The 12,527-nt window shown below is 41.3% G+C and overlaps 1 protein-coding gene across 5 annotated transcripts in view; it reads right to left on the bottom strand.

The window, feature by feature from the left end:
* Positions 1–7,858: 7,858 nt before the first annotated feature.
* ZNF608 (zinc finger protein 608) overlaps positions 7,859–12,527 on the bottom strand; it is a 112,019-nt gene continuing 107,350 nt past the window's right edge. For 4 of the 5 annotated variants that reach the window (XM_055385911.2, XM_063706734.1, XM_019028432.4 and 1 more), the window contains 3 exons: positions 12,187–12,340; positions 10,077–10,158; positions 7,859–8,849 (listed from right to left, as the gene is read on the bottom strand). In XM_055385911.2, the coding sequence (XP_055241886.1) occupies positions 8,843–8,849; positions 10,077–10,158; positions 12,187–12,340 (243 nt within the window). In that variant the 3' untranslated portion in view covers positions 7,859–8,842. Of the gene's footprint in view, positions 8,850–9,725; positions 9,768–10,076; positions 10,159–12,186; positions 12,341–12,527 lie in introns of all 5 variants that reach the window. The other variant, XM_031011515.3, reaches the window with a different exon arrangement.

Consider the following 12,527-nt stretch of genomic DNA (forward strand, 5'->3'; position numbering starts at 1 on the left):
CAAGATTAGAGATTCTCAGCCTCCCAGGAGGATATCGCATTCATTTAGGTACCAATTCATCAATATCCACCACCGGACGATGACAAGGGAGTCCCTCTAGCTGACCCGGGAAGGCCACTTGTTCACTCACCATACCCTGAGCACACCTCATCCACTGGAGTCAGTCAGAGGAATGTCCCTGGGCCCCATAGGCTTCCAGAAGCTACATTGCCACAGCGTGAGGACTGTCAAGCTGGAAGCCATTTAGAGGCTGGCTGCTCACAGGCACCGGGCGAGCTTGGCGCTGGCTCTCTCTGCTTCTGACTCCTCAGCTCCCTGCCAGTGCCTGACAGGGGTGGAGTGACTCACCGCATATCCCTACCTCTGAGCACATCTGTGGCTCCCCAGTGTCCCGTGATGGCCCAGCCCACAGCACCGCAGGGTCAGAGGCTTCCTCGGCTGTCTGCTGGGGCCTCTCCATGAGTCATCCCCGCTTCAGCCCTCAGCAGCCCTCAGCGGAGGGAACGGTCTGGTCACCAAGCTGTTGTCACAAAATCCACCTTTTATGGTCTGCCTCCCAGTATCTTATCACTGAGGGGATGGTGGGGGCTGGGGATGGCAGACACACGGGCACCTGGGGGTTTCTGAAGCTGAGCACAGCAGGCTCCCAGGTTTATGAGCTTTCGAGGCAGTCTCACAGTGAGTGCTTGTCTTCATGGCAGACCTTCTTGGCCAGCACTACGTCTGCAGAGTTCAGCTTTGCTCAGCTTTACAGAGACATCTACGTGCTCATCCAGAGGTGGGAGGGGGTGCCCCACTCTGTCTATAAGTGGGAGAGGGCAGGGCCTGGGCACCCTGTCCCCAGGACACAGGACCTGGGCACCTCACAGGTACTCAGGAAATACTTCCTGAATGAATTCTGTCTCATGACCTGCTCACCCACTTTCAAAATTCCTTCTTTTGAAGGAATTAACCCTACCCCAAGGGTTTGCAGTCACTAGATCTGCTGGGTGGGTCACTCGCCCACCACTCATCCAATCAGGGACAAATTCAGGTTGGTAGAGGGGCAGGAAAATGAGGCCAGTCCTTTATCTTCTTCCCTACCAGACACATTCTGCTCTGCTGAGAGTGGAGAGAGGGCCAAAGGCAGAGAGGATTTTGCCCCCACCCAGCTGGAAGTTCTAGGGGTTGCCCACGCATTCTTTCCCTTCCAGCAAGAGTGAGATGGTTTTCTGAGACTTGGTCAACGCCCTTTCGTAACCTTGATAACTCTAAGTCAGAGACCCCAAGCTAAAGCCTGGTTTCTCTTTCTCCTGAAGGAATCTCCCTTGTTCCTGATATGGTGAGATTCTCCCTCTGCCAGTGGGCTAATTTGTTCTTTCTCTTTCCAATTTTGGTATACCAGGGCTCAATGCTTGCCCTTCCTAACATTCCAGTCCCTTCACCCCTCCACCCACCCCTGCTAATTATATCTAAATTCTAGTAAAAATGGTCCTGAGTTCCTCTTTTCTCTCCAGAGTGCAGAACTTGCTTTGGGGGAGAAGGTAGGTCCCTGTTCTTTCTTATAGGCTGTAAGTTTCTTATAGTCTTTGGAACAGTGCGTTCAGTGCAGCCCTGTGCCCGCTATCCTAATTCTACCCAACCACCAGATTCTCTAAGGAAAAATCAGTTACAGCGGAGGGTCTCTGTGAGTTCTGCTGGAGTGCAAACAACTGTCTGCCTCCCACCCACACCCATCCTAGACTTACACCTCAGGAGAACCCAGAGGACACTAGGAGAATCTACTACATTTCACTGGCCTCAAAGAAAGGTTCATGCCTCAGACAACAAAACATTCATCCCCCTCTTAGTTCTCCCCAACAGAATCCTAGTTCTAAGCCATGAGCCACTCCTCCCATGCATGACTCAGGGGCAGATTCTCATCCTTCTTAGCCTGAGGAACTCATGGCAATCCCATTCTCTTCCGGTAATGTTTCAGGAGTGAGCATGTGTCCTGGTTCTGGCCAAGGATATGGGAGAGATGACTGCCAGAGGCATCTGAGGAAGGTTTCTTCCCTCCTAAGAGACACAGGAAGACACAGTTCTCTCCCCTGGACACTGATGTCTCCAGAGAGAGATCTGGAACTCATGTGGCCATAACACAGGGGACAAGCCCAAGGAAGACTAAGCAAAGAGTATCACAGAGAAGCAGAGTCAGCAGCATGAGGGATAACGTCTGGAGATTACCCTGCTCTTGGCTCCGCATTTGGGAGAGAACACATTTCCTTGTAGTTGATGGCAGTTTCAGTCATGGTTTCTGTTACAGGCAGCTGAAAACATCCAGCTGTACAGCAGCCTTGCTAGAGACAGTCTCCCTCCCCATGGTTATTATGCTGAAAGGTCATCCCCACTAGGCTAGGGATTCCACCCCACTTCCCCCTCCCTGGAAAATTCCGATCTGGTCTAGGAGGACAGGTTGGGTGGCTGGACTACCTTCTCTGGAGAGTGGTGAGGAAGATGGAACTACTTTCTCTTTCAGACCTATAGTTCAGTGACCTCCAGTGATTAAATGGGGCCAGGATGTCTTGATTCACTGGCCCCTGCCACCCTTATTAGGAAGAATTTTTCAATCAATTTCTGTATGTTGCCCCAACACATACTATTTAGAGCAAAGTCCTCTGAGAAGCCAAGAAAAATCTAGGCATTCATTTTTCGAGGTTCTCACCATATCGAAATAAAGAAGCAATTTCAATATAACATTGCAGAAATTATAATTTAAATGTTTACATCTTGCAAGTAAGTATGTTTCACATATTCCCTTGTCCCTCAGTACACACAAAATACACTGGAGAAGGATCTGGTTAGGGGAGGGTATTTAAAGAGTTAAAGCTGAGGTTTGAGCATCCTTCTTTCTAATATTTTCAAAAATCCCCTGAGACAGTGAGAATGACATCATTTGTAGATAATTGAAAGTACAAATTTGGGGCCCTTTGTCAGAACGTTGGAATGACCCTTTGTAGGAGCCCATGATAGTCTCTGCCAGAATCACAAAAGCATCAGCCTTCCCACCAGCCTCTGCCACTCAAGCACCAGTTCCCATGAAGCCCAACTCTTGTATTCTGAGCTTCTAGTCATCAGATACATATGGTAGAGTATTGAAAGAGGCAAGGGCTGCCATGACAATGAGAAAACAAAAAAAAAGGTAACCTTTTCAGCAACCTTTGTCAGCAATGCACTGAAGAGCCGCTAGGCTCTCAGGATCCTGGGCCTGGAATGTGGAGTTTAACAAGGGCTTGATGCCTGGCTCCAGCACAGGCTGCACAGAGGCTTTGTCTCTTAGCAGCCTGGAGAGACACACCATTATTTTCCCCTCTGAAATAATAAGCACTTTAGCAAAGGAAAATCTTGTCAATTCCCTAGGGAGTGTATTATCCCTTCTCTGAAGCAGTATAACATAGGGGTTATGGTCCTGTCACTTACACAGTGGTGTGAACTTGGTCAGATTACTTTAGCTTGATGCCTCAGTTTTTCTAGCTCTAAAATGGGAATAGTAATTGGGTGGTTATGAGAACTAAATGAGTTGTTATGCGTGAAGTGCAAAGTAAATATACTATAATTTTGATGATGGTCATTATACCAGTTGTAATATTGTATATTATACAATAGAACTATTATACTATTATTATTGTGTTAATACTGCCCAGGCAGAAAGGGATTTGTGTTGGGTGGTGTGGCAGGTAGAGTGGTAGCCCCCAAAGATGTCCATGTCCTAATCCCCAGAATCTGTGAAACTGTTGTTACATGGCAAAGGGGAATTAAGATTGCAGATGGAACTAAAATTGTTAATCAGGTGACACTGAGAGAAGGAGATGATACTGGATTATTTGGATGGATTCTATCTAATCAAAGATCATTATAAGAGGGTGGCAGGAGAGCCAAAGATGTGATGATAGCATGAAAGTAAAAGAGAAAAAGATAACACCTCCATAAATCAGTAGAAAGTTGGGTCAATAAGTAACGATTCTGGTTCCCCAACTTTTCCGACTGAAGAAATCAGTGCTTTAAAACACTGAAGGTAAATAAATAACTTTCAAAGTTTCCAATAGTTGAAAGGAGGAATAGTGCCATGTTAAGTCTCCTTGCCTGAAATTGGGGGGTTGTGAGGGTGACACCCTTGAAAGTTATAGGGGTCATGATTTAGTCCCATAAGAATTTAGTTTCTTGCAGAGGTGGCAAACAGCCTTCATGTTGCGTGTCAACTTTGGTCTGTTTTTTAGGGACTACTGGGAAAGCTGCACTGAGAAACTTGTTATGAGGTCTCACACACATTCAGGTGGAGAGAATGCGGCAATGATTAGCCACGTCCATTATGGACACAGGAAAGAAGCTTTGTTCCATCGTACTGCTTGCCATTCCAGGTAGACAGGAACATGACAACAGCTGGCCAAGGGTCAGGCCAGTCTGATCAGACCTAAACCTAGACTTGTCCATGGGTGTTATCATGCCTTGTGTTCATGATAGCCCTGGATACTTTAACTTTCTCCATATTGCAGATTTTGATGTTTCCTTTCATTTTGTTTTCAAATGTCTAAGTGAAAAAAAAAATTCACTGAAATGTATAGTGTATGTGAGAATCTCTCAAAGTTTGTTCCTGTGTATGAAAGAAATGCCTCTCCCTGTGTGAAGAAAATCTGAGTTCAATCCCAGCAACTCAATTAAGATTTATCCATTTTTTTCCAGGTTTTCCACTGACAGCCTTCATTCCAGAAGAAATAATATGTATTTTTAGTGGGCTAGCGCTGCTAATTGACGTGCTGTGAAATGAATCCAGCCCTCAGATGTGGTTTTAAAATTGAATTCATCTTCAACCTAAAAGAACTACTAATTATTATGTTAAAATCTGGGTCATCCAATTCTTTTTAAAGAGCTACAGGTCTGGTCCAACTTTATCCACATTGGTCAAACGAGCATCCCCATTCTGTTTACATCGAGTTACAAGGAAACATCGATGGCTTTCCTATCTCCAAAAGCAACAAAGAACGATAGAACTCAGCACTCTACCTGTGGGGCAGGGGCTAGGCATGAGTTCTGAATTTCATATGACCTGTTGGTTGTCACAATTTGTTGGGGAGGTTGCTACTGGTATCTCCAGAGTAGAGGTCAGGAGTACTGCTAAATATACTACAATGCACAGAACAGTTCCCCCACAGCAAAGAATTATCTGGTCCCATATGTCAATAGTGCCAAGGTTGAGAACTCACCCCTTGCTTTAAACAGTGATTTTGTTAAGAAAACTGAAAAGTCAGACTGGGGGCTTTGCTTTGTTTTCTCTTCTAAAGTTAACTGAAAGTAAACAACATTTATGACTCAGGCTACTGCAAGAAGCAGGGAATGGATGACTGTGGTTAGTGACAAAAACAATAATAAATGGCTTTGCCTGTCTTGTCTCTTTCAGAGTCAGGGAAGGAATGAAATGACCAGTAATTATCATTTAAACTGCTGTTTTTATCCTGCATCAATCAGAGCTATTCATTCTGGTTACTCACAGACCCTTGGGCTGAAACCACACTAAATCAGGGTCACAGCCAGTGTGAATGTATAAGGCCACACTTTTTACTCTGCAAGTGTTAATGACCTGGGCTGAACAGCAATGGCAAGTTTCCATGAAAAAGTCATCTGAGATTGTAATCTAGGAATAAATGGTTCTATATGGAGCCTATTACCTGGTTTTTAATATTTTGTATTCAATGGGACCACAGCTGTAAACAACTCTTCACTCCCATTTCTCCATGAAGTTAATTTGCACTGTGTCAGCACTGCAGGCTTTTTGCATATGTTCAGGACAAGCTGATATGAGCAGGCCTGGAATGAGTAATGTTTAGTAAAATCAATAAACCCTATTATTAGTCACTAAGGGGACTGATTTTATGTCTATAAAAGTAAAACAATTAGAACGTATTAATGGCAGATTCATCATAGTAATATAATGGAGCCAAGTACACTTGTCTTTTGGGAATCTTTAATTTACCATTCGGTACTGACTATATACTCAGTCAGAGAAATGGCACACGTAATATAAATAAGCCCTGGCCTTTGGCAATTCATGTTGTCATCAGCAAAGACAACACTGTAACAGTAAGAGGAAGAAACAAAACTTCATTTAGTGATTAATGTAAACCAGTCATGAATAATGTTCCAGTAAAAGCCTAGGGGAAGAGCCTATTCAAATTGCAATGTGCTTTTGGTCATATATCTCTTTGTATTTCTCAGCATTCCTGTTTATTACAGGAGCAGAGTTAAACATGGTCCAAGGCAGCTATTTATAACCTGTTTACTTAACCACCTAATTAGAAGTGATTTTTAAAAGCCTGCTATGTAATAAACATACATCTAATCATTTTGCAGCTGAAAGGTAAGATTGGCTTCCATATATATTATTAAGAGCAAGAAAATCATCAGGAATCCACAGTATCACCCAGCTACCAACAAGAACATGAAAATTCAGCTAGTGAAGATGTAAGTTGACCTTAGCTTCTGTGCTTTGACAGTTAAGGGGTTGGTTAAGAACTGGATCAGCATGTAGGCAACCAACAGATACCCTGCCAACTATAGTCTGAACAGAGAAAACATACTTGCTTAACTGGTATAAGACAAATTACCTCAAGTCTTCAAGGATAATCAAGATGTCGTATAAAAATGAAAAAGCGTTGATAGCTTAAAAATGATGAAAAATATGTGAAATACTCTTATGTATAGGATTAAACACCACAAACGATATTTTTATAAATGACAGCTTGGATGAAATTCAAAAGAAAAACTGAAAACTAACAGAAAAATATCTTCTTACTGAAATCTATTAAGAACATAGACTAGATGTGTAAGCCAAGCAGCAAAGGCAACACTCTAAGGTGATCTTTCAAAATCAAGGGAAACATTTCTTTTTGATTGCGAAATTCTATTCATTTCTGATGCAAAGGCCTCTAGGTAGAACCAACCAAATTATACCAAGACAAATTCCATCAGCTTAAAGAACTTTTTAGTAAACCACGTGGTAGTACTGTCATTAGCAATTATAGTAAAATAATAAAAACTTACAGCTGGAATGGAGCACTGAAATCAACCAGTCCAAACATACAAAGCACACTCCCACCTTGGGGCTTCAGTATTTGCTCTTCCACGTCACCGCAGTGGTGTCCCCCCAGATGTCTGCATGGATCCCCCCCCCATCTCTTTAGTGGCCACTCTGTTTACAGTTACAAACTCCAGCACACATTCACTATGCCCCACTCCCATGCTTCATTTCTCTTCATTGCATTTATCAACCATCTAACATGCTCTATATATTATTCAGATATTTTATGATACATTTATCCCACCCACCAAAAAATGAAAGCTCCATGAAGACAGGAATTTCTGTCTGCTTTGTTTACTGCAATATGCCAGAACCCAGTGCAGTGCTTGGGATAAAGCAGGCACTCAGTAAGTGTTTGTTCCAAGCAAAGAAGGGAGAGAAGAGGCAGTTAAAATTTGGCATAAAATATTCTAGTAAATCAATGTAATGACAGCTAACTGACTAAATGACTTTTTACATATTTTTCCTATTATCCACATGTCATAACATTTGCATCTTTGAAGTATCATTCCATACCATATGAACCTGTATCTACTAATTTCTAGTGATATCGTGCTCCACGTTTAGGGTAAATACCCTGTAAATGGGAATACATTCACCGAATTAAATACACTATTTCGTTGTTATACCTATGTATCCTATAAGAAAAGTTAATATCTGTTTGCTGTATCTTATGCATTGGATATTAATAATATTAAGAAACCCTTCTTTGAAAATTAGAATGACTATCAGCCAGGTAGAAAATAACATGAGACAGACAAGAAGCCATTACTTAAAAAAAAAAAACTTTTTAATTCTGATTGCCAAATTATTTAAGGCAGGTATAAAAAAGGAAAGCATTCAATATACATTTTACATAAAATAAACTAGATTACAGCATAAAACAGGTAACCAGGCAATGGCGTTAAAGTCTCTCTCTTCTAAAACTGGATAATTGTAAACATTAAAAAAAAAAAAAGACTGTAGAACTATTCAAGTAATAGAACAATCACAGATGTCTCTGGTACGCAGGCTATTGGGTTATTTGCCATTCAAGATTATCAAAAAATGACACCTCATTATTCACAGATGCTCATTATTTCCCCATTTTAATCTTTACATTATATACAACACAGTTTTTGTGGTACTGGCAACCCCATGCCTTCCAAAAGTACTTTTTCCACAATACACAAGTACAAACAGTGACTACAGGAACATTTTACACTGGTGCGTCTTTAGCAGGAGCCACCAAATAGACATCTAAATTGTACCAAAGTGTCATCATCACAGTTAGCCTTTCTGAGGGGCTTATGGGAAATATGTGAAGGATATGCAAGGTTCAGGCACACTGATACATAACATTATTTATTTACAATTTTAAAGGAAAAGGAAAAGAAAGTAAGTAGCCTTTTGTGGCTAACACTTTTTAACATGACAAATACATTTTTAATTTCCTTTACTGAGTGGTTTGTGACATGGCAGCAGACCCTGTGTGTGTGAGCCTGGTTACTGATACAAAAAGTAAAGAATATATTTATATTTATATATATATATATGTATATATACAGATATGTATACGTATATATATATAAAACAGAAGTTTAATTACAGCAACATTTGTTACTCTGTGATAAAATCTGTAATTTACAAAAATGAAATGACTGGTTTTTGCCTGCCATTAAGGCATTTCAAATTAACACCATGGAACTGATGTCTGTATAAAGCGCTTCCCCATGTGATCCAGTCACATGACAATGTACATGTCCAATCTTGTTATTCTCTGCAAAAGAAAAGCAAACCTTAGCACACGGTTCTATCAACATTTTGTTTGTTTGTTTTTTGAGTCGGAGTTTTGCTCTTGTTGCCCAGGCTAGAGTGCCATGGCTCGATCTCGGCTCACCGCAACCTCCGCCTCCTGGGTTCAAGTGATTCTCCTGCCTCAGCCTCCCGAGTAGCTGGGATTATAGGCATGTGCCACCATGCCTGGCTAATTTTATGTTTTTAGTAGAGAGGGGGTTTCTCCATGTTGGTCAGACTGGTCTCAAGCTCCCAACCTCAGGTGATCTGCCCACCTCGGCCTCCCAAAGTGCTGGGATTACAGGCATGAGCCACTGCACCCGGCCAACAGTTTTGTTTTTTTTTTAATTTTGAGACAGAGTCTCACTCCATCACCCAGGCTGGAATGCAATGGTGCAATCTCGGCTCACTGCAACCTCCACCTCCTGGGTTCCAGCAATTCTCATGCCTCAGCCTCCCTAGTAGCTGGAATTACAGACCCACACCACCACGCCCAGCTAATTTTTGTATTTTTATTAGAGATGGGGTTTCACCATGTTGGCCAGGCTAGTCTGGAACTCCCGACCTCAGGTGATCCACCTGCATGAGCCTCCCAAAGTGCTGGGACTACAGGCATGGGCCATCATGCCCAGCCTCTATCAACATTTGGCACTGTAAACCAGAAAACCATAAGACCAATAGTCTTATTTTAATTCCATTCAAATGTGGAATTCAATTCCAGAGAAAGTGAATAAACATAAAGTAATGATATACATTGTGGAAAATATTAATTTTATAATATTAATAATTTAATTCCTTTAAATCATTTTCCTTCATAAAACTTAGGGAATAATTTAAAATATCAAAGAACAAACATTACCTTTAGCATTATGAAAATAAATGTCTCCATTTGCGACTTTATCTTTAAACATAATAAAACAAAGGGAGTCATGGTGAATTATTTTAGCAATGCCGTAAGGATAACCCAAGAAAATTTCAACTGTCTAAAAAACTAATCAGTTAATTACTAATCTATGTAACCCTTACAGAATGAGGTTCATGGAATTTAAGTTGCATGTGAAGCAACTTATATTGGCATAATAAACACATTCATTACAATGATATAAAACCCGGGGAGTTAAGTTTTTGGTCTAAAAATCCTGTATTTGCTTCCTCCCAACCATTAAGATATTTCTATCTACAACTAATTAAAAATGTAGAGGATATTTACCTTCTTTGTCCAGGAAACATTCCAGATGCAGATGCCTGGGCAGCCACCTGCTGAGAGGCAACAAGGGCAGCAGAGGTCAAGCCTAATGGGGAAAAAATGTAGAGTGTCTGTGATCTTTAGAAGGATAAGAGTAGATACAGGCCCAGTGGAGAAGGGCCACAGACCTAGTAGCAGCATCGTGTCCTCTCCTAAACACACACATGAACTGTTTCTTGCAGCAAGGACACAGCACAAACCATTTGGTCTATCTGCTATCTATCCTTTCTTGAATACTCTGCAGTTTTCTTAATAGCTATTCGAAGGAGATACAGCATTCCATCTCTCCGGCTCTGCATGGTGCTAAATGGTTTGCATGCATTCCCTGAATAGGAAGCTCAGGAGAAATAACAGATACCAGGTAACAACAGGAATCAAAAGTCACAGTGAATTACAGAAGCGGCATGCTATTTGCCTAGAATACAATACTTTCATAATAATTGTTATCACTTTAACATTTTCCCCAGTGACTGAACACAATGCATCCCATAAGATACACAGAATCAGTAAATCAAACTTAGAAATGCTCTTAACTTTCACCCTGCAAGACGAAGGTAGCAGTCAGAGACTGTAATAGCTCCAAATGGCATGATGTTGCCTAACAGAGAATTCTTTTAAATTCTATAGAAGACAGTCCTGGGGAAAAATAGAGTAAACAAATGCAAACCTAGGGAAGATTACTGTCTCCTTCTAGGTCTTTTATTTGGATATATTTTCTTTTCCCAGAGGTAACTTAAGACAGTACAATAACAATAATATTATCTTAAAAGAGACAATTGTTTTCTTCTCATACATACTTTATTTATATATAGATATAATGTGTTAGACTAGAAATAAAACCTCTTTCTCTTCCAAGTTCTTATCACACTTAATACAAATTGTTTAAGAAATAGGAAAGCTCTCTTTTAACACTACTAGATGACATCAACTAAAAAGACCTGAATAAATAAAAATGACCCCTTCACATTTGTATATCACTTCCCAGTTTTGGAAACACCTTCAAACATATTATCTTACTTTCTATTCACACAGCAGCATAAGAGGCAACTTGGCAAGTGCAATAGACTAAATTATGTCTCCTCAAAATATGTTGAAGCTCTAATCCACATGTGATTAGATTTGGAGATGGGGCTTATAAGGAGGTAATTAAGGTTAAATCAGGTCATATGGGTGGGACCCTAATAGGGCAGGATTAGTGTCCTTATAAGAAAGCACACGAGGGCTCCCCCCTGCCCCTTCCCCACCCACCAGCTCATGCACAAAGAAGAGGTCATATGAGCGCACAGCAGCTGCACACAAGCCAGGAAGAGAGGCCTGAGCAGACGCTGGCTGTACTGGCACCCTGATCTTGAACTTCCAGCCTCCAGAACTGTGAGAAAATAAATTCCTGTTGTTTAAAGCCATGCAATCTGTGGTATTCTAGCAAGTTGTAAAGATGGTGCCACCACCCACCCGCTATGAGATGACAAAGATGGGACAAATAATACATGCTCAACTAATGAACTACAAGGTGAAGATTCCCTCATATCAATCCTATGGCTTAAAACATGTTTCTCTTTCTCAATTCTCCCATTTAGTGAGGTCGCAGCAGTGAAGGGCTGTGAAGAACCCTCGAATGAGGTTATAAAAGTGTTAAACCTGATCACGTTACTCCCATGATTTCCATGGGAAAAGAGCAACTTAAAAGGCATGCAGAAATCAGAACAAGTAATTTCACCAAAGCTTCCCACCATTCCTCCCTTTTTCTACAATTTCCCTGAAGTAGATATCTGATCTTCTGATTGTTATATTCAGTGCCCCAGACACTGGCCACCACCCTCAGTCTGTGAGATAACAGTAAGCTGCCGATAACATCAACTGGTGACAATTATTAAGTGGTAGCCATTTCATGTCTCAATAGAATACAAAGATGTGGGAATAGCCTTAGCTGTGTCACTAGAAAATAAGTGTTAAAAACCCTCCTGAGAGCTAATGTGAACTCAAAGCTCAATATTTTTAAGATGTGAAATGCAATTTTAGCAACTGTTTTCCAAAGCAGAATGGACAAAGACACAGTAATGATAGAGCTGCTGACCTTGAAAAGGGTCATATTGACCCGGGATTAGCGGGTAACCCATGCCAACGTGGGTGTGGTGGTGCGTGTGCAGGTGCCGCTGGCCGAAGGGGGAGTGGCGATCCCTTTCCCTTTCTGCCTCCCGTTCCCGCTCAGCTGTAGCCTTTTCCACAGGCTGCAACAGAAAAGAGAAATTTTCCCCCTTCATGCTCTGAAAATCAACTTTTAAGAGTACTAAACCACCTTTGTCCCTTCGACAATATTGTGTTAATGATTAAAAAGTAAATATAAAGATACAATTCTTTAGTAACTAAAGAGAATTTCAAAAAACATGCATTAGTTTCAGTTGGAATTAAGCCAAC

Source organism: Gorilla gorilla, chromosome 4 (genome assembly GCF_029281585.2).
Source record: "Gorilla gorilla gorilla isolate KB3781 chromosome 4, NHGRI_mGorGor1-v2.1_pri, whole genome shotgun sequence".
NCBI classification, from domain to species: Eukaryota; Metazoa; Chordata; class Mammalia; order Primates; family Hominidae; genus Gorilla; species Gorilla gorilla.